At 35.7% G+C, this 23,486-nt stretch overlaps 1 protein-coding gene across 1 annotated transcript in view; it reads right to left on the bottom strand.

Annotated features, from left to right (window-relative positions):
- HEATR5A (HEAT repeat containing 5A) overlaps positions 1-23,486 on the bottom strand; it is a 112,442-nt gene that overhangs the window by 32,738 nt on the left and 56,218 nt on the right. The window contains exons 14-21 of the mRNA XM_060144100.1: positions 21,710-21,819; positions 17,064-17,227; positions 16,667-16,842; positions 10,414-10,519; positions 9,470-9,660; positions 8,015-8,174; positions 5,080-5,269; positions 4,016-4,185 (exon numbers count right to left, since the gene is read on the bottom strand). Coding sequence (XP_060000083.1) covers positions 4,016-4,185; positions 5,080-5,269; positions 8,015-8,174; positions 9,470-9,660; positions 10,414-10,519; positions 16,667-16,842; positions 17,064-17,227; positions 21,710-21,819 — 1,267 coding nt within the window. The remainder of the gene's footprint in view (positions 1-4,015; positions 4,186-5,079; positions 5,270-8,014; positions 8,175-9,469; positions 9,661-10,413; positions 10,520-16,666; positions 16,843-17,063; positions 17,228-21,709; positions 21,820-23,486) is intronic.

The following is a 23,486-nucleotide window of genomic DNA, read 5'->3' as shown; positions in this document are numbered from 1 at the left end:
TTTCCATGTCATTCTCCAGCATTTATATTGGGAAGAGGAATAGAGTGGATTAAGGCAAACAAATCAAGCAAGCAAAATACAGAAATTAAATCAAACTGTAATTACAATTCCTTTCTGAAATGAATACATTAAATCAAAATGATGCAAAATTAAGTGCAAGGAGTGAGTGCACCAGCTGGAGAAGGTTAGGGAGGATTTGTTTACATGGGTATTAAATAAACACCATGTAACATGCTATACACACTGGACTTTGCATTAATGGTTAGCTTAAACAAAGAGATGCAGAGGAAAACAAGAACATCTACAACCAAAAAAAAAAAAAACACAACACAAAGAAACAGCACTGCAAACCTCAAAAAAAGTTAGGAATCGAGGGTCAGGGACCTACCAACACAGAATTATCCAACAAGATCTCCTGCACAAAAAACAAATGACAGACTGGTCATGACAAAACCAAAAGATAAATACTAGGATGACTTTGACAACAGTCAGCTAAGCATTAAAATGTAAATGTTAATAGAGCTATCATTCAAACTGGCTTAGCTTCAGCTTTAAAAAATATGCCATAAATACTTCATTTTCCAACTTAAAATATGAGTTGAGGTAAGATTTTAAAAACAGTCAACTCAAGATGTAAAGATATAAAAAATACAATAATTTCAAAATGCACATTTGTGTAATTAGGTTTTCCTTTGGAATCTTTCATTAAGCCTCAGTAACGAAACCAGAACAAGTAGACATGAGTGTGAAAGGAGTGATCTGGATTACATTCACATGAACAGGTGTCCAGCAAGGGACCAAGTTAATGGTTTACCTCATCACAAGTTAATTATAGATTTCTTACTCTTGGAAGCCAAGTTTTAAAACTGTGAGTAGTCAGAATTGCGAGTGTAGCTAACGCCAGGTTCAGAATGGAAGTTAAATAGCATGCAGTTAGAAGAAAACCCTTTGCAGTAAGATTCCTTCCTAATGATTAAATGTATTCTGAATACTCAGGGAATTTCAGTTAACATGAAAACACTTCATGCTAACTAAGTTCTATGTAGAAAAGAAACCTGATCATAAAGTTGTTAATAGGAAAGCAAAAGCATCTTTTTTTAGTAAATTTATTTACTTTATTTATTTATTTTTGGCTGCGTTGGGTCTTCGTTGCTGCCCGCAGCCTTTCTCTAGTTATTGCAAGCGGGGGCTACTCTTCCCTGTGGTGCGCGGGCTTCTCATTGTGATGGCTTCTCTTGTTGTGGAGCACAGGCTCTAGGTGCGTGGGCTTCAGTAGTTGTAGCACGAGGGCTCAATAGTTGTGGCTTGCGGGCTCTAGAGCACAGGCTCAGTAGTTGTAGCACACGGGCCTAGTTGCTCCACAGCATGTGGGATCTTCCAGGACCAGGGCTTAAACCTATGTCCCCTGCATTGGCAGGTGGATTCTCAACCACTGTGCCACCAGGGAAGCCCCAATTTTCTTACTACAGGGCATACTTTAAAATACAATAATAAATTTAGAATAAAAGCTTTACTAATCAAAATATTAAGATACAAAATTAACACAAGTTTTGCTAACACAAAATTGCTAGTGATAGCAATTTTTGAATTTAATTTTTGTATAAAAAAAATCATTTTATAGCTTAAGTATTATGAGTAACATGAATAAGACCTGTAATTGTTACTTCTGATTTTCTCAGTTGCTCTGAATGTACCTAAAAAAAAGATCTGAGAACAGTCTCTATTCTTCTTTGTATGTAACCTTCTCAGTCTAGTAAAAGAAAAGACTACCAAATTTGATCAGATCTAATTCACAATGAATTAGTAGTTAGTCTTGCTTTTTATTTCTCAATAAACTTTACTTAATAAATGAATTCACGTATCAGTTAAAGAAGAAATTTTAAAAGGGTATTAATGGAAATTTTCTACTATGATTCAAGAAGAAAAAATGGCAGTATTGTTTTTATTTATTTATTTAGGCTATGTTTTGTCTTCGTTGCTATGCACGGGCTTTCTGTCTAGTTGTGGTGAGCGGGGGCTACTCTTCATCGCGGTGCATGAGCTTCTCATTGCAGTGGCTTCTCTTGTTGCAGTGCACAGGCTCTAGGCGTGCGGGCTTCAGTAGTTGTGGCATGCAGGCTCAGTAGTTGTGGCTTGCAGGCTCTACAGCACAGGCTCAGTAGTTGTGACGCACGGGCTTAGCTGCTCCGTGGCATGTGGGATCTTCTTGGACCAACGCTCGAACCCATGTCCCCTGCATTAGCAGGCGGATTCTTAACCAGTGCGCCACCAGGGAAGTCCCAGTGTTGTTATATTTAAATGGAGAGTAGAAACTTAGATCAACTTGCAAAGTAGTGGGTATTTTTCAGTAATTGGTATTGGCAATTGTTCTTCAAATATAAAGAGTAATATTCCTGGGGAAAAGTTGCTGAATGATAAAGGTAAAATTCTTTTCCAGTAAGTGCTGTTTTCTCTAATACATGTTTAACCCAGATAGAAAACAAAGTTTCTATCAGAAAAGTCAGTCATGTCCTCTCTTTTAAGAGTCTTATATAATTATGACTATGAAAATCAATATGGAGATAAATACAATTCTATGTTTAAGTTACATGTTAAGAAAATAAAAACAATTACAATTTACTGAGTGGGTATTAAGTGCCGAGGACAAGTGCATTTATAGGTGGCATCTTGTGTAATCCTCATGTTTTACAAACACGATAACTGAGGCTGGAGGAGGTTATGGGACGTCCCTAAGGCCACATAGCTAGGAGGGAGCAGAGCTAAGAGGGTCCATAACTACAAAGTCAATATGAAATAATGAAACGAGGACTGGACAAGGAGTTCAGAAACCTGGATTCTAGGCTTAGAGCTACTACTACCTAGGTATGTTACCTTGGGCAAAATATTTCACTTTTTGGTCTTTAGTTTATATTTTTATTTAGAAGGTTGGTTTTACTGATTTTTGAGGTTCTTTCAAGGTATGAAATGCATATTTTGTCTTTAGCTTGAAAATGAAAGGTCTGTCTAAAGTAATGATTCTCAACTCTCATGTTACTAAGGGGAGTGTGCTGTGAACATTACAGGGCCAGAAAAAGTTGAAAAGCAACGGTGTCAAGTTTTTTGGGTTTTTTTTAAATTTTATTTATTTTTGGCTGCATTGGGTCTTCATTGCTGCGTGCGGGCTTTCTCTAGTTGCGGCGAGTGGGGGCTACTCTTCGTTGCGGTGTATGGGCTTCTCATGGCAGTGGCTTTTCTTATTGCAGACCACAGGCTCTAGGTGCATGGGCTTTAGTAGTTGTGGCACATGGGCTCAGTAGTTATGGCTTGCAGGCTCTAGAGCGCAGGCTCAGTACTTGTGGCGCATGGGCTTAGTTGCTCCATGACATGTGGGATCTTCCCAGACCAGGGCTCAAACCCGTGTCCCCTGCATTGGCAGGCGGATTCTTAACCACTGCGCCACCAGGGAAGTCCCCAGTGTCAAGTTTTAACTCCAAGTGTAGCTCAACTTTTTCAGGCAAGTCCAGATAGAAACTGGTGACGCTCAAGGTAAATCTTAAAACCACTGATGATTATGAACCATCTCATCAGAACTTTTTTACTGATCATCTTCACCTTTCTATATTCATTAGACACACTATTAGAACCCAGATATTGATGCATATGCTGCTAGGATATTAAGGAAAAATATTATTTGCCCATCTGGGATGAAAAGAACTTTATATGTAATAATTTGGGAAAGAGGAAGAAGAAGTAGGAAAAAATAGATGTTACCACATAAATATTTCCAGGTCCTACAGCATTATATACTACCTGTGATATTAGCACTCAGTATGCCTTTACTGATTAATGAATCAATATTCCAAATACTAAGTTCAATATATGAGAGGTTTAAGATATGATATATGAAGTTGCCCCCCACCGCCCAAAAAAGACCAGAACTGAGGGAAAATAGCTATTGTACAGTCTAGAGAATAATTAAATTTATATTTAAATTTCCAATAATAGAAACTAAGGACATATACAATTTTATACTCACACAGAGGCAGCTGACCAGGCTAGACAAGTTGACATGTCGTGGAGCAAACATGTGAAGCTGCTGAAGGCATGAGATGGCCTGAGCTTGGACAAGGCAGTCTGGGTTATCTTGCATCACTGCACAACCCAACAGACAGGAAGTCCTTAGGGTAGAAACGGAAGTACTGTTACCTAAAATGAGAGCAGAAAGCTTTTAATAATTGGCCTATAAAATCATTACCCTTTAAACATATATTACTGGGCTTAAAATTTCTTTTTTCCCCCAATCTTAAACTTAAGGTTCTGTGAAGTAAATTTCTTCTACAAAAGCAGGGATAATCCAGGTTATAGATTTTTAGATTATGTTAGTTATTTTTAGTCTGAAAGATTTATGGTAAAACAAATCATTAGGCAAAGAAGAACCTACGACTATCTTCAGTTTACATCAAATTTTCATGAAAAGTAGAATTAGAAAGTGCTAATAAACTTCACCCTGCTTGTATTGAGTTGCTTTCATATATTAAAATCATGTACTTTGCATTTGAATAGATCAGAATAACTGAGTTTGGGGGCTTTGTCATTTATATCTTAAAAGAGATAGAGTTCTTTAAACTATTCCATTTCATGTCTGTCATTTTACTTGTTAAGGGAAGCATTTTTAGGACATATCTAATCTTTCTAAATATGGTACTCCTTATCTTTTCAAGGTAAGAAAAATAAGACTAGCATTTATTGTAACAAAATATACGGAGCACCTACTATGTGCCAATCACAAGGGTTTTTCACATTTTCTTTTATTTGATAGAAGAGGAAACTAAAGCTTAGAGACATGAGGATTTCCCCAAAGTCACCCAATTAAGTAATAGTTGGTGAAGCTTAGATTAAGTTTCTATGTTTTTTCTATCATGTTGTCATCCAGGAGTCAAAGTCTTCCCAAGACTGTTCTCAACATTCTGCCCATATATTTGAAAAGAGCATTCCGCTAAACTTCACTTTACTGAGAAATGTTTGAGTCAATAATAGGAACTGAATTCATTTTTACGCATATATTTTTATGTAAAACATCACAAAAGCAGCTATGCATACCTTGTAGTTCTGGACCCAGTGTAGTAATAAGGGCATTCAAACAGCGACCAAGGCTTTGGTGAACTTCAGCATGAGTAGGAGGCACGTTTAACAACAACATAATAATAAGAGAAAGGGTTGGTTCTGCATGTGTATAATAGAGTGGGCCAGCAGAATCAATTATCAATGAGAGAGAATGCAGTGCCCAGGTCTGTGAAGACAGAGAAAAACAATTTAAAATGTTATAGCAGCATTAAGAAACATAAAACACAATGAGTTGTTCTTTTGTTGAAGCAAGTGATAATGTAATAGCACAGTAAAGTATTTGTGTGTTATTACTAACTTGGAGAGAGAAATGGAGAACTTCAGGAGTTTTAAGAAAATTTTTCTCTTTAAATATCCAGTAAAAAACAATCGAGAGACAAATGCCTAATTTAGAATGGCATATGTGCATATATCTCAGCACTAAGAATTCCATACAGTGTTTGGTTCTTTAGCTAACAGCTTGAACTAAATCTGGTTTGTTGAGAACTGTTTAATCTATATAGAAAATGAAAATTCAAGTTTTAATTTAAAAGATTCAACAATATCTACAACTACATGCAACAATTACAGACAAATCTCTTGAACACAGTGTTGAAGAAAGCCAGACATAAAAAAGTACATACCATATGATTCCATTGATATAAAGTATAAAAGCAGGCAAAACTAATATACGCTGTTGCAAATTAGGATAGTGGTTATCCTTGGTGGGACAGGTAGTAACTAGAAGAGAACATGAGGAGACTGTTTGGGGTATTGATATTGCTCTGTTTCTTGATCTAGGTGCTGGTTACATGGTGTATTCAGTTTCTACACTTTATTCACAGAGATGCACACTTCTAACAGGTGCAGTGTTATAAGTATATAAAAATAAATATATTTATAAATATAAATATTATAAATATTTATATTTATAAAACAAATATACATGTTATATATAAATATGTATTTATGTATTAAACAAACAAAATGCCTTTGAGCCAAATCTTGCCTGCCACCTATTTTTTAGAAATAAAGTTTTGTCAAAACACAGTCATGCTCATCTGTTTACATATTATTTATGGCTGCTTTCCTGCTATAATGGCAGAATTGAGCAGTTGACAGAGACTGTAATAACATGTAAGGCCTAAATAATTTACTACCTGGCCCTTTATAAAGTAAGTTTGGCAACTCTGGTTCAAACAAGACTGGCCATACACTGATAACCACTGAAGCTAGATGATGGGTATAAGAGGTTCCTTATAGCATGTTCTCTACTTTTATGTATGCGTGAACTTTTTATAACAAGAAGTATCTGAAGAGTCCTCCTTTTAGGAAATCAACTGAGAAACTTTTACCCCTCTTATCAATAGATGTATATGAAAAGCTTACAGTACTTTAAATGCTACAAAAATGAACTCCCATTAGGTGAGAGATAGCAGCAATCAAGAAGAGTCAGATTTGATGACACTGGATGCCATGGAAAGAACAATTTAAATTAATCAACAAAAGATAGTCAATATAAAAGGGTGTGTGTTCAGAACAGACTTCTTGAAGGGGAAAAGGAGAAATATAATAAACAGAAGCAAAAAGTACTGTACTAAAGGAATGAAGAAGAAAGAATGGAACACCTTATAAATCAACTCAAGTAACAGATGATGTGAAAAAAAGAAAACTATTAGTAATACGGTAACTCAAGAATGAAAGCCATGTTGGACGTTGAAGTTTAACAGGACAGTGGTTAAACTGGATGTTGGAATACTAAAAAATGTGGATTATCAGAAAGGAATAGAAACAGAGGAGAGCAATAGGAAAAACATTAAGTGTAGATACGAGAATGACATGTGTGGGAGGAAAGTAGGAAGATCAGCTTAGGAGAAGACCAGTACTTTTGGTTAATAACAGAGAAAGTTTCTGGGTCAGTTGATGGGACTTCAATGAGAAGTTGATTTAAGAAGCAATATGCAGGTCTTCCCTGGTGGCGCAGTGGTTGAGAGTCCGCCTGCCGATGCAGGGGACACGGGTTCGTGCCCCGGTCCGGGAGGATCTCACATGCCGCAGAGCGGCTAGACCTGTGAGCCATGGCCGCTGAGCCTGCGTGTCCAGAGCCTGTGCTCCGCAACGGAAGAGGCCACAACAGTGAGAGGCCCACATACCGGAAAAAAAAAAAAAAAAAAAAAGAAGCAATATGCAGTTTCCCCAGCTTTTCAGTAAGGAAGTGGCAAGATGAAAATCTTTCAGGAAAACATTTTTGGCTTCACATCTAGGGAGAGTTGAAAAGAAAAGAACTTAAACATAAAGTGACCAGGTAGGAGGCTACTGTAGTAATTAGGGACACACAGGGGGGACAGAGATACAATAAGGGGATTAAAAAAGCAGGAAGAGTAACAATCATTCAAGATGTGATTAAGATATCAGGAGAATGATGATTGACAGAAATGGGTAAGATATGTATAATAATATGGTAAAGTGGTTAAGAACATGAGTTCAGAGTCCATGACTTATGTTCTTCACCTGACTCCACGATATATTAGTTTTTTAGCTGTGAGCAAGTACTTAGCTTCTATAAGCCACAGTTTTCTTTCTGTATAATGGGAATATACATACTAGATTACTGTGAGGATTAAATATGTTCATATGTTTAGAAGAATGTAATACAATGCATGGTACCTGTTAAGCTCTACAAAACAGTAGACGTTATTTTAAGATGGAAGGGAGATCCATTTTCAGAAAATGATATTGAATTTGACTTTAGACACTGAGTATGAAGTAAAGATACTGAATTTGAATTTTAAAAATCCATCAAGGTTAACAATGGCTTTGATTTTATTATGGAGCAAGAATTATTTTATAAATTAGTAATGGTCAATAAAAACATAATCTGCATTATCTACAAATCAAGAATTTCAAGGAAGGTATCACATGAAGTACTTACCTGCACATCAGGAGAAGTGCTGTCCTGAGATAAAGTGTAAAGGATTCCAACACAAGAATTCAAATGTTGAGAAGAACTTATTCCTCCCAAGTACCTATGTAGGGATCCCAAAGCCAATGAGTGTCCTGTTCTGGTAACTGCGTCCCTTGCTGATTTCAGTCTGTGATTATGGAAACAAAAATAAATGACAATTACTGAAACAAAACCAATGCATGCACAGTCACTTAGGCAAACTTTCTGTATGAAGAGTTGCAAAATTCAGGAATGTATTTACCGTTAACTGATAAAAAAAATTCTGAAATAAGCTGAAAGGTATCTTTAAAAGAAAAAATTTTAAATAAAAATGTCTTTACCATTATCAACAATTATTTAAATATAAGCAATTTCAATATCTCTCAGAAATACACACACACTAAATTCATATGGCAGGCATTATTACTTTATCATTAAGTTATACTTTAAAAACTCTCATTGCTGAGATACTCTAATTCCATATAAAGAGAGTTCCAACTCAAGAACTTTGATTTAAAAATTAAATATAGTAAGAGAACTCATTACTTATTAGGAGTTTTCTTATGAATTGTATACTAGTTTAAGCGCTTTATATTTGGTCCTTTAATCTGCTCAACAATCTTGAGATTCACACTACTGATATTATCAGTTCCTTTTAACAGATGAGGAAATCAAAGTGACTTAGTCATTTTAGCCAAAGTGACTCTTACAAAGTAACCAACTATTAAATGGAAGAGTTGGGATTTGAACCGAGTTAGTAATCTGACATCAGACGTTGAGCTCATAACCAAATCAAGATACACATATTCAATAGACTAGAAGGTGAAAGCGCTGCCTGCATTACTACCACCACTAATCATATAGCTTTATATATGTATAACTAATATAACCATGAACTTTATTTGCAGTTGTTTTATTCTTTCATACTACTTTCATGTTTATTATCTCATTTACCTTAATATTCTTAGTAGGCAGGGTCGCATTAATAACCTTCTATATGAAATAGAGGAAAACTGGTTGAGAGGATTAAGTAACATGCTCACGGTTACAAAGCTGGTAGAAACAAAAATATAGTTTATGTTTCCTGACCTGCAGCCTTCTCTCTTTCCATTAGGTTGTTCTTACTACCTATCATCTATATTTAACATGATAAAACTCTATAAGCTTCTTACTCCCAGAGTCCACTGATGGCCTATTACATCACTCATATAGATAGTGATCTTCCTCATATAAAAACTAAAGCCAAACAACTAGTAATAGTTTTATGTTCCAAAACAAGCAGGCCAAGGTGGGGTGGGGGCGAGTTCTCCTTTATTTTAAAGTATATTTCTCAATTTTTTAAAGTTAATTATCAGAATGAAGTTTCATAAGTTCCAACAAACCAACAAGCTACACCCAGTTTTGACACATAGTCCATGAGTATTAAGTAAGAAATTCACTTACTTGTCAAAGCTAACTTGAGCTAATACAGCAGTAAAAGCTCCATCATCAACCACTTGGGCTAATCTAGCCCATGCCTCTGCAGCTGCACATCTCAAGAGGGGGCTGGGACTTTCTAAGGCTCCCATCACCAATGCGAGGACAGGTCTTCTCATTTCTTCTGGACCCAAATGTCCCTTAGAGCCAGCCACATACTGAAATATGTAAAAAACAATCCAAACTTGCAACTCTAGTAAATTCTCTTATCCAGTTTGGAATGTATATTCTGGTTAACCAAATATGTTCATATTTGGTGATTACTCCTTTAAAAAAAAATCAGAATACCAAAATCCACAGTAAACATACATAATTTTTCTCATGAAGTACTTTAGAATTTTAAACCTCCAGGCAAACAATATGGTAATCAATTACCACTGTAGTATATATGTGTTCAGAAGAACATTAATAGGGATTTCTATAAAATAAATGATCAGTGAAGCCTATTATATTTTACTTAGAAACAATCAGCCATAAATGCAACAATGAGCCAGATTTGGTCCATAGGCCATAGTCTGCCAATCCCAGATCTGGGATATTAGGGTTGGTAGGTTAAAGCATGGTTCTAAGCCAAGATTATAAGTTTGATTTCTGACTAACAAGTTTTATATGGAGAAAAAATAAAAGGGGAGGGACTTCCCTGGCGGTCCAGTAGTTAAGACTCTGTTCTTCCAATGCAGGGAGCGCGGGTTCGATCCCTGGTCAGGGAACTGAGATCCCACATGCCATGCAGTGTGGCCAAAAAAAAAAAAAAAAAAGGTAAAAGGGGAATTACAAATCCTGAAACATTAAGAAAAATCGGGGGGGAAAAACCAGCCCTTTAAAAACACCTTCCCCAACCTACTTAGTTGGCCATACATTAGGGAAAAAAAATAATAAAGCAAACGTGAATTTTTAAAAAACAGAATTACCTTCAAGAAACTAGAAACTGAAGAAACAACATGTAACTGAACTACTTGTTGACGAGCTCCTTTTGTATGCTTTATACTGTCCAAAAGCTGTTCCAGTATGAGAAGCCTAAAATCAGAAACAAGATTTAAAGATAAAGTAAGTCAAAGGACAGTACTGAGTATCCACTACAAATTTGTTTTGTTGCATTTTGTTGGAACTACTAAAATGAGATAAACTGTTGTCAAACACACTGAAGCATTTTAGGAAATGAAAATATATCACAACCAATGCAAAAATATTTTGATTATGTGCCATTATGACCGTGGGGGAGAAGCATTATTTTGTGGAGAAATAACAACAAATGTATCACTTAATACAGATTTACCCGGGCAAATTCAGCTATTTCAGCAACTATTTTCTAAACAAATATTTTGAAAGTCACTTGCGTCAACATTTTTGCTCTTAATAACAGGACATACTGGATTCAAATACATTCCTTCATTTTAAAGGTAGCACTGACTTCAGATAATGAGAAGCAGCACAGCCTTTCGAACCCCAACCATACCTTAAACATGTACTTGGGATCATACTATATATAACACAGTTTTTACACTTGCTTTTCTCACTTAACATTACCTCTTTAGCACTTTTCAAATCAATTTTTATTCTTTGATAATTTTCAGGAAGCCAAATTTTACTACACACATACTACAATTTATTCAACCATTCTCCTCCTGGTGGAGAGCAAATTTCTTATTTTCACAATTCTAACTATGATGAATATATGCACATTACTTTTGGTGTGGGGTTGAATGTGTCCATGGGTTTTAATGTAGCTTCCATAAATTGTTTTTCATGTCCTTTTTTAAAATCCATTTGTTGAGATTAAAAATATGTAACCATGAAAGAAATCACCCCATTTTTTCCCACCAATTTCTCCAATGTTTAGAAACATTGCTTCAGAGCTCTGAACTTCCTTTCCCCCACTTCTCTCCCTTTAAATCAGGAAAACTGAAATAATTTTTAAGAATACTTCTTCCGTTGTGAACTATCTTGATGGTAGGCATACACCTTATAATTTATCTTCATTTCTCTAGTATCTGGGTTTGTCATGTAGTCAGCAGTCAAATGTGCTTGTTGAACAATATAAAGGACAGTTGCACCCAGTAAGTGAAAACAGGGCATGACTGGCTGAAGATGGCACATGGATATACTTTTACTCAACTCTAACGTACTTGCAATAGTATCTCTGAGCCTGTAACTAAATCTCTATCGTTCTGGTGAGGCCACAAGACCCAAATACAGTTTTGTTCCAAATGACAATTCTGTTATCAAAACAGAATAGATATGGGTATTGTGCTTTAAAAAACCCAGCTGTGGAAGAAGTTAAGTCAGAAAAAAGGGAAGGTGTGAAGTTACATGTGTATGACTTGAGGAAAGCAATATACATAAAATCAACTCAGAGAATATAATAAACATGGTGGATCACTAAAAATTTGGGGAAAAACCACGGTAACTCTAAGTAGTCTATTTAGTTAAATATTTATTTCCTTATTTCAAGGTTAATTCTGTTCATCATAATAAACCTGAAAAACTCAGAAAAGCACAGGAAAGAAAAATAAAATTCACCCATAATCCCACCATCTGGAAAGAGCCACTATTAACATTTGGCATCTTTGTTTTAGTCTCTCACCGGTCCCGTTCCCACCCCAGGTATATGGATATCATTTTTAGAAAACTGGGATCACAGTGTATACACTTTATTAGTAACTCTTTTTCATTTCCCTAAACATTAATCCCATCTTATTCATTACTGCACTGAAATAATTTTTTTTCTCTTTTTTCTCTTGGCCTCCTGTGATATTTCTTTTTTATTTTAATTGAAGTATAGTTGATGTACAATATTATATGTTACAGGTGTACAATATAGTGATTCACAATTTTTAAAGGTTATACTTAATTTATAGTTATTTAAAAATATTGGCTATATTCCCTGAGTTGTACAGTATATCCGTGTAGCTTATTTTTTACGTAATAGTTGGTACCTTTAATTCCCTCCCCCTATATTGCCCCTCCCCCTTCCCTCTCCCCACAGGTAACCACTAGATGGTTCTCTGTATCTGTGAGTCTGCTTTTTTGTTATATTCACTAGTTCATTATGTTTTTAGATTCCACATGTACTGAAATAATTTTAAATAGCTATTAGTATTATACAGTCTGGCAATACAATACCTTATTTACCCAGTTCCCTAGTTTGGGACATTTAGGCCATTTCTAATTTTTATTATAAATAACTTGATTAATGTATCATATAAAAGTTTTTTCTGCCTATTTTCCAAGATTATATTTAAGTCATTATGTTTCAAGAATACATTTATGCCCAAATTGCCTGCAGGAAGAAAAATTAAGGATAACCATATGGTTAGCCTTATGAATTTAAAACCTAAAACATCATTATTAGATCACATCCTAGTCACCTGCTATAATGGAACTGTGTCATGTTGAAAGTAGTAAAAATACTTAAGGTTAGAGCTTGAGAATTTTGTTACATTATAATAAAACCTGACCTGTACTATTTTCTTGCCCACATTCATGGGCCAAAGATTGTAAATGAGACTAGCAGAGCCCAAAATATTTTTCTCCACCCTTTACCCCCAAATTCTGACAGAGATCACAACAAAACATTCTGAATCTTCAGGAAGATAGAGATGACCAGTTTTCAGTAATACTGAATTGGTATTCCTAAGTAGTATCAATTATAACATATAGTTATTAGTTCAGAATGAAATTAGATATTAAAAGTTTTGAGTCTGGATGAAATAAAAACACATAGGTAACTGAGTAAACAGCAAAGACATAAAATTTGAAAATGCTGATTTACCTTACTTATATTTTCAGAGAGGGTGTATAATGGTGAAAATTTTCACTACTGAGAACTATAACTATCCTTTCCCTCTCTCTTCATCAACTCACAATCTACATTATTTTATAGCATTTTTAGCAGTGGTTCTCAAACCTGGCTGTACACCAGAATCACCTAAGGAGTTTTTAAAAATTTCAGTGCCCAATGTAGTATGCATACCATTACTATTAAGTCAGAATCTACGTTTTAAAAAGTAGTTTTAAAAATCCCAATGATTGCAATGTACAGTCAAGGGTGAAACAATCTTCAGGTGAATTAAGCAATTCATTCTTTGCAATTAGGTGCAAAATATATTGAAAAGTAACCATAAACAACACATACACAAGATCAGTAATAACTTCTTCTCTGTGTAAAATATCTTGATATTCCAGAACTTTAAACATTTTAGTGCTTTAAAATTATCGATGCGAAGTTCTCTTATTTTTAGAATCCTATAGTCAAAATAAAGATAATTAGGGACTTCCCTGGTGGCACAGTGGTTAAGAATCCGCCTGCCAACGCAGGGGACGCGGGTCTGAGCCCTGGTCCGGGAAGATCCCACATGCCACAGAGCAACTAAGCCCATGTGCCACAACTACTGAGCCTGCGCTCTAGAGCCTGAAAGCCACAACTACCGAGCCCGTGTACCACAACTACCAAGCCTGCACTCTAGAGCCCGTGAGCCACAACTACTGAGCCTATGTGCCACAACTACTGAAGCCGGCATGCCTAGAGCCTGTGCTCCGCAACAAGAGGAGCCACCAAAATGAGAAGCCCGCACACAACGAAATGTAGGCCCTGCTCATCGCAACTAGAGAAAGCTCATGTGCAGAACGAAGACCCAATGCAGCCAAAAACAAACAAATAAATAAATTTAATAAAAAATAAAGATAATCAACTGATTCAAAGACAATTTAATCTCTAAGTACATAAATAAAATATGAAAAACCTATTTCTAATTTAGGACAACGTCATGTTAACTACAAGAGTTTCTTTTAAACTGTTTAAACACGAAGATAACCACGATAACAAAATGCTTTAAAATATTCACTTGTTGTTGAATACAGGTACTTTGATTAAGATATTTCTTCTCTAGAAATGCAAATCTATGGCCCAAAGAAGAAAGGTCTGCCATTTTAAACAAGTATCATACCTAGGATAACAGGAAATTAGAAACTTAACTTTCCTATCTATGTTTCTCTGTGGTGCTCTAAGAGCACCCATTGGAGACTGCTGATAGTTGCTGAATCTGGGATGCTGCCAGACAACTTCCTTTAAAATTCTCCAAACCACTGCCTACTATTTTTATTCAGTTAGAATCCAAACAGAATGTTTTGCTTTCACCAGGTCTCAACTTTTTTATTAAAACAAACAAAATCTCTCCTCCCTTGAATATTCATTCTATGTATTATTTTCATCCAGGTGGGATAAAAAGAAATTTGACACGTTTTAAAGTTTATTAAACTTTAAACAACAGAAATAAGAAACTATTTCCTTGAGACTATAATTAGGCAATAAATCTGGGAGAAATAAAAAAAAAAGAAAACCAAAAAAACCCCCCACGTTCTTTAGGAGAGTAATAAAATCAATTTTTTAAAAGGAAAGCTTCTAAGAAGTATACTTTTCTTTTTCACTTCTTATCTGAGACCTATCAAAAAGAGGTTAGTGGAGTCATTTAAAAACATGCTTAATTTAAATCTTTTGCCCACAAGGCTACCCCTGTTCCATCTACTGTAGTTACTGCTGTATTAATCCAAATTATTTTAAACTAACTGTATGCACTAGATAATAGTACAGTTACAGACTAGTACAAATCTCAACCTCTCCATCAATTCTTCTTTGAAAATTCCAGTTCACTGTGATTCTCCTCTCATCTTTTAGTGCTATAGCATTCAGTTATAATTTAGTCATATATTATCTTAAAATACAACCCAAACTTTATAGTTACAGTATACACAGTGAACTATAGGCTACAAATTTCAAATCATCTCTTGAAATTAATCTCAAAATATACATGTAACGTATAATACTGAGTAAAAACTATCAATACTATCATTTTAAATGAAGATATGAAGCTATTAAAAATCAACATAAATGTTATTCATTTTTCTATCCACTGAAAGTAAACTATCCAAAAGCCTGTTTCAGAAATGTGTTGCCGACAAGACTCAAATATTTTTTGTGAGTCTTCATCAGAGACCAAGGTAACCTCCTTACCTAATTGGTATTCTCTGGAAGACAACAGATAAAATGATATAAAAGCTATGAGCTAGTCAAATGCGTGTTGCTTGTCTAGCATGAAAGAGACAGAGAATGAATGGGAATGAATGAGGATAGTTAATAATTTACAAACTGTTAACCAGCACAGCCCATGGGAGAGATTCACTTCCCACATAGTGTCTCAGATAGAAATTTCCTGGATACTAGCTATCAGAAGTGTTTTTTGATTCCCAAGAAAGTTATTATCCTGTTATTGAGAAACTCATTCTCAATGAGAAATCATTAGAAGCTTTTTTTTTTCTTAATTTTATTTATTTTTGGCTGTGTTGGGTCTTCGTTGCTGCACACGGGCTTTCTCTAGTTGTGGCGAGCAGGGGCTACTCTTCATTGTGGTGAGTGGGCTTCTCATTGCGGTGGCTTCTCTTGCTGCAGAGCACGGGCTCTCGGTGTGCAGGCTTCAGTAGTTGCAGCACGCAGGTTCAGTAGTTGTGGTGCACGGGCTTAGCTGCTCTGTGGCATGTGGGATCTTCCCGGACCAGGGATTGAACCCGTGTCCCCTGCATTGGCAGGCGGATTCTTAACCACTGAGCCACCATGGAAGTCCCAGAAGCCTTTGATTTTTAAAAACCAAAGTTCATTTTGAGTGAAGTGAATCCACCAAATTGAAGACTAATCTGTTTTAATCTAATTTTTGAAATCTACTAAAATGAAGACTAATCCCTGGATCTATGATGGCTTGATAAGGCCTCCAAGGTAAGAAAGCCTATGAGACCTTGTGTAAGCAGAAAACCAGTGTTTTACTTGTAACAATAGCTCATAAATCACTGTTCTTGTGACACTGAGTTTTTCATTTGTATTTTCAGCTAGATGAGAAGCTAATGTGGGAAAAGCATTGCATCCACAATAGTGCCTAGCAGTTTTCGGTTTAATCTCATCATTGACTTAATTACTTCTTATTAAATATTAGCCAGGTGAATGAACAAGAGCCTTTAATCTTACCTTCACCTGTCATCTATAAGGAATCTTTGATATTAATGAGAACTTCTGACAACACCATTCTTACCCACGGGTTCTCTATTATGCATTCATTGAACCAATTACCAATCCTGAAATGTTATTTCAGGATAAGTGAACTACTGAAGATGGTTTACCTTTGAGCTTCTCCCACATGAGCACATACAACTCCAAAGAGCTTGACTGCAGAGCTAATAACTGATAGTGTTGGAGGTAAGGGCTTAGGCACCGAATCTCCCTCTACATCTTTCTCGTAAATAGAATAAGGGTCATATTCGAGACTTCCACAAGCAATACCATTACCAAGCAGGAGCTAAAAGAAAAAAAATTACATATAAGGTTTTAAAACCACTGTTCAGGACTTCCCTGGAGGTCCAGTGGTTGGGACTCTATACTCCCACTGCAGGGGGCACGGGTTTGATCCCTGGTCGGGGAACTAGGATCCCACATGCCAGAAGGTATGCCCCAAAATAAAAATAAAACCACTGTTTACAGATTGAATCAACCCAAACAGTTATTGAAAAATGACCATACCTGTTCTTCAATAAATCTATGGTCAGTATCTTGTAGCAAAGGACTTAATATTAGCAGATCATCCTGATGACAGAGGCGTGGAAGTAAAAATGTGGATGCTGCCACCTGTATATCAGGGGCAGTCAAGTCAGCAGCCAGCTCTCTGAGGACAGCACAAAGGTATCCTGTTGAATCAGAGAAAAAGGGCAATTAGCAATTTAGTAATAGCAGTTAACTGGTCCAAGAATGGGGTTAAAAAAGCCCAGGCTGAACTTTAATCTACATATCAGCTAACTTTAATCTATCACAGCCAAAGCTAATATATCTCCTCCTTGAGGATGTCCTACCGATGAATGGCTCAACTATGTGTTGCTGGTCACAAGGATAAGAACAGACATCTCAAAGTATATGTGTATGTATACTTTGTGATACTGAATAAATACTACACCCATTTTATTTAAATGACATAAAGCATAAAAACAGAATGAAAAAAGAGGAAAAGATACAAAGGCAGAAAAAGAAGGCATAATAGTATGACACCCTAACACCCCACCACCCCAGCGTATGACTGTCACTCATCCTAATCAGCTGGATTAACCTCATTCACCTATACTCCCAATCTACTGTCTCACCACTCCCCATATTATTTTGAAGCAATCCCTGGAAAGCATATCATTTCATCTATAAATATTTCATCGTGTATCACTAGACTTGAGGACATTTTAAACAATCTCATTATCACAATTTCGTGTTTTAAAAATCACTAAACAGGGACTTCCCTAGGGGTCCAGTGCTTAAGACTCCGCACTCCCAATGCAGGGGGCCTGGGTTCGATCCCTGGTCAGGAAACTAGATCCCACATCCCACAACTAAGAGCCCACATGCTGCGACAAAGATCCCACATGCTGCAATGAAGACCCTGTGCAGCCAAATAAATACAGTGAATAAATAAATAAAAATCACTAAACATCAAATACACATTCAGTGCTCAAATTGTCAACTGCTTCATTAATGCCTGTTTTTGTTTGCTTTTTATGTTTGAATCCAGACCTAAGTGAAGTATACATGTTGTAGCTACCTGATATATCTTAAGTCTCTTTCAATCTCAAGTTCTCCCCTCAACTTTTGTTGCCCGTAATTTATTTGAAGAAATAAGATTATTTGTTCTATAGAAGTTTTTATAGATTACAGCCCCCAAGGTAATTTAATTTGTTCCTTTAATGTCTGCATTTTTTTGTAAACTGGAACCTGGATCTAGGGAGGATTCATCTTTTTTTTTTGGTTTGTTTGTATTTTGGGTGCCAACCTAGTTCATAGGCAGCATTGAGATTTTCCTTGAGACATGAGACAACGTATGGCTGTCTCTTTTATATATACGGTTGGAAAAACTGGTCCAATTATCACACTGACCTAAGTTACCATTTCAAAGATATTTATCCTACTTTCTGATGGATTCGCAATAGAAAATTTTATCCACCTAGAGCATAACTGACTTTTGCTAGCTTGTAACTTAAGTACTTTAGGAAAGTGTAAAAATCATCTTGGAGAAACATTCACTTTTGGTTTTAAGCAACACCGTCAGAACGAAATGAAGACTTGACTGAGTCTACTTATTAGAAGTGACAGGATGAGTTAGGAAGGGCTCACCTCCCATTATTTTCTGTATTATTAGTAGTGGTAAGAGTAGTAACAACAAATATTTATTGAGGATGTAATATGTGTCAGTAAATGTCCTAAAAGCTTTACATATAGTTTTCATAACCACCTCAAGAGGTCCAGTTAGTACTGTTATTTTATTAGGTAAGGAAACAGGAACAGAGAGTCTGTTAATTGCCCAAAGTCACACAGCAGTTACATGGCAGAGTTTGACTGAAACACAGGCAGTCCAGGCTTCAGAACGTAAGCTTTTAACTATCATGCTCATTCATACATTCAAACTGTGTTTAATATAATATACAAAGATGTTATTATATATAATCCTCCCTTCAAGAAGATAGAAGAGTTTCCCTGGTGGCGCAGTGGTTAAGAATCCACCTGCCAATGCAGGGGACATGGGTTTGATCCCTGGCCCGGGAAGATCCCACATGCCACGGAGCAACTAAGCCCATGCGCCACAACTACTTAGCCTGCACTCTAGAGCCCACGTGCCACAACTACTGAAGCCTGTGCTTAGTAGTTCAGGCCTAGAGCCTGTGCTCTGCAACAAGAGAAGCCACCAAAATGAGAAGCCTGAGCACCACAACAAAGAGTAGCCCCTGCTCGCCGCAACTAGAGAAAGCCCGCGCACAGCAACGAAGACCCAACGCAGCCAAAAATAAAAACAAACAAATAAATAAATTCATATATATAAAAAAAGAAGATATAAGATACTGGACACACACATGTTAACTATAAAATGAAGGTAGGAAGTACTAAGTTTCATAGAGGATGAAAATAGAACTGCTGAGGTTAGAGAAAGGAGAGGTTACACAGGATTTGGGGACAGCAGACAGGGATAATAAAAACTTAATGAAGCAGACGAGAGTTGCTTGAAGGAATGTCTGTTAGTTTAATTACCAGTATACGATACTCAGAAAAATAATTCTGTTGGTAGTACAATACGCAAGGTATGTTTGGTACTACAGCTAAATGTGACAACAGTGGTAAATCTCCATTTCTCATTTAAAGTGACTGACTGCTGGCCTAACTCTCCCTGAACAAAGTACTCAAAGATGATTCAATTTTAAAATGCAAATATGCCTTTGTTGTAGAAATACATCACTTTCTGATGCTAATGAGGAGCAATTTTCAGTGTAGAGAAAATTAAAATACTTGAAAGGAGATCCATAACAAAACTAAGATAGGAAATAAAAATTAAGAACCCAATTTTCTTTTTTTTTTTTTTTTTTTTTGAGGTACGCGGGCCTCTCACTGTTGTGGCCTCTCCCGTTGCGGAGCAACAGGCTCCGGACGCGCAGGCTCAGCAGCCATGGCTCACAGGCCCAGCCGCTCCACGGCATGTGGGATCTTCCCAGACCGAGGCACGAACCCGTGTCCCCTGCATCGGCAGGCGGACTCTCAACCACTGCGCCACCAGGGAAGCCCTAGATTTTCTTTTTTCAACAAGTTAGTTCATAGTAATTCCTGACTTCATTTCCCAGTGAACACTCTGGAACTGATTTTAAATCTATACACTAGTATATTAATTATTCCTTTAAGACTTCTGATTGCATTCCCAAACTCCAATTCTGAGAAAATAGTACAAGACTTTGTTTTTCTCTTTAAGTCCTTCAAGGGCAGACTTATATTATCATTTATCAGAAGATACACTGTGGATTTTAAGTTGATATCCTAATATTCCTATATGTTTAATGAAGACTTCAAAAAATCAATTTTTTCATCTGTAGTTTGAGACAGACCTACCACTAAGCTTTGTCTATTTATTCTCTACTAGGTTACTTATAAATGGATTGGCAGCACAGCATGAAACAGATCTATGTTATCTTGATTCTACTATTTACTGGATACATAAACTTGAGTTGGTTTTTGTAACCGCTTTGTGCCTTTATCTGTCAAATGAGGAAAATGTAACTAGCTCACTGTATTATCCTAAGATAAATGGGGTAATATAAACAATTTCTAGTACACCACCTGGCATACAGAAATGACTCTTGATACAGTTTCTGAGAAAGGGCAATGTACAATGTATCCACTTTTTTTCCAGAGAAGTAAATACAAAATTCTTATTTTATATCAAACATTTTGCTAGGTACATTTGTGAACCAGGAAGAGAGGTGGTAGGAATAATATCACTCACATAATGATAAAGGCCAAGACAGAAGTTATAAGTTAGTATCAATATTTTGAACTACTGTGGTATATATTATATTGCATTTATTTGCAGAATAAAGATATAAAACAATAAAAGCAGTATTTTTACAAGAAATAGATTTGAAGAAACATTGACTTAATATGGTTGGTTGAAAATGATAAAAATTAAAAAAAAATAGATGCTCCCATTAGAGACAACTTTCAGCTTTCACCTCTTAAAACAAGCATCTTAAGTTATTCAGTAGTAGTAGCAATGTATTTTCTTAAAACTGTATTTTAAATTTACAAGAAAAGTTTTAGAACTAATTGTAAAATAGGGGCAAGTTTATTTTACCAAATGCAGTATTCTAGTATTCCAAAGCCATCCTGGGCCTAATAAAAGCAAAACCTACATTATAAACTTAATAAAATCAATTATACCTTGGTATACTGTTCAAAATTAAACTTCTATCTGGGCAGAGTTAAGAATGGAATAGTGGAAGGAAACGTATACAACAGATAACCACTCTAGAAGGAAACTAGGAGTGGCCAAATTTCTAATAGATTTGAATTATATATTCTGCAGAAAACCCTGGAGTAGAATCAAGCCCAATCTTTGTGACTCATTCTCTCCCATACAGTGAAACTAGGGACTTTTTCTCAGAAGAGAGAACACTGCAAGAAATGAAGAAGTAGTTTTTTTTTTTTATGTATTTTATTTACTATAAAATCGTGAACACATGGGTTAAGACTGAACTCCCTAAACCTCCTAGAAACAAAGCACTAAATAACTGCCATATAATTCATTTGTTCAGGTATTACTTTCCAGGCATTGTGTTAGCCACAAACAGTAAAACATTTTGGTGTAAGGCACATACCTTCATAGGTCTCAGGAGGTAATAAAATCAACAATTCATAAAGCCTCTGTCTATAAACTACTGATGGTGTTTTCAAAGGACTTCCGTATGTTTTTAGTATTGAAGAAAGCCTTAAAGTAAAAGAAAAAACACATCTTAAGTGTGTACGTTATACAACAACGTATAAATATTCAACATGTTGACATATAAAGTAGCTATATATAATCAGTGAACATTAGCGCTGCTCCTATTATTTTTTATAATGTGTGACTTTAAGTTAAAAGAGGAATTATAAGCATCACAGATGAAAACTATTTTGCTATCTTTTCTACACACTTCATAAAACTATATATTCAGCTAAGATTTCTAAGGCTGTATCTTATCTAGAAGCTGCAACTCTTACTAAACTCCAAAATTTACAACACTGCATTTGTGAAAAATAAAATCTATTACATAAAAAAGGAACAGGCCAAAGAAACAAACAAATTGAAGACACAAATACCTAGAGAAAAATCCAAGTGTCTGTTAGAAACTTGATCTGGAATGTGATCACCAAATAAAAATGAATCCACAAAATCATAAAACAAATTCTCTTTTAATAAAGCACAAGCTAAGCCAATGTTTCCCTAAAAGTTCCAGTCATGAAATCTCTTAACACTTCCTGTCTTCACTCTCTTCTTTCATGTTCATGTACTTTTTTTAAATCTTCTATTCATTCTCACTACTGATATTAAGACATCATTTTACTGATATTCATTCAACTAACAAATATTTATTAAAGGATTACTACTCTTTGCCAAGGTACCATGTTATCAACTGGTGTACAGTTTTCATCCCCTGTAGCAATACACAAATTCAATGGAATTACTTTTGCTGTGCCACTGGAATAAATCCACTATGCTGTCATGGAATGAGGTTTCCAGGTACTCTAAGAAATTCTGGCAATGTTTATTCATTTGTATTTTCTAGAAAAATACCGCTTGCTTTTACTCATTTCTAGATGAAAAGAAGAGTTATCTTTGACTTGTCATTTTATTAAAAAAGAAAAAGTTGGTTCCATTTTTTATCTTTCAGGTTAGTAAACAACATTTATAAAACCTGGGTAGAAGGTTTTTAGTTATGAAAGTTAAGAATAAATCCACTGTAATTTTGTACTTCTCTAAAACAAGACTGGAAGAATTACAGCTGACATATGAAAACTATTTAAATCATATTGACAAGACATTAAGAAATTACAAATTATATCCTTAAAAATCCTGCAACATTCATTTAGTTTAAATACAACAGAATTTAGTTCAGAGGGTTGTTCGCATGCGCGTGTTTAAAGAAAATAAGATGTATACAACAAAATTAGAACTTAGGAAAGCATTCCTAGGGGTTTCTGCTTCTATAAGTAGGGCAGATTAGAGTCTCTGAAGGGCCTTCCTCTATAAATACACTTAGATCCTGGATAAAAGATAATTAGCATTGCTAGACTTGAAGAAAGGGACTTTTCCAAGGCTTAACTCCCACCCTACCAAACAAACAAACATAAAATGCATGAAACAAAACATGAGCTAAAATCAGAGTGGGAACACCAATACCAATACCAACAAAAGAACTTCAATTGAGCTTGTGACCCTGGCAAGGTAGTGTTGATAAATGGGATCTCCTGAAGGTAGTTTAAATGGTCCCAGGTCCTGGCAGAGGCAAAGGCCTATTGAATTAAACCCAGCTGAAGAGAAAATTAGTGAACTGGAAGAGACAGCAGAATAAATCACCCAGAAAACAGCAGAAAGAAAAGGAAAAAATATATATA

This window comes from Lagenorhynchus albirostris, chromosome 1, assembly GCF_949774975.1.
Source record: "Lagenorhynchus albirostris chromosome 1, mLagAlb1.1, whole genome shotgun sequence".
NCBI classification, from domain to species: Eukaryota; Metazoa; Chordata; class Mammalia; order Artiodactyla; family Delphinidae; genus Lagenorhynchus; species Lagenorhynchus albirostris.
This window is presented reverse-complemented; position numbering and strand designations above follow the sequence as displayed.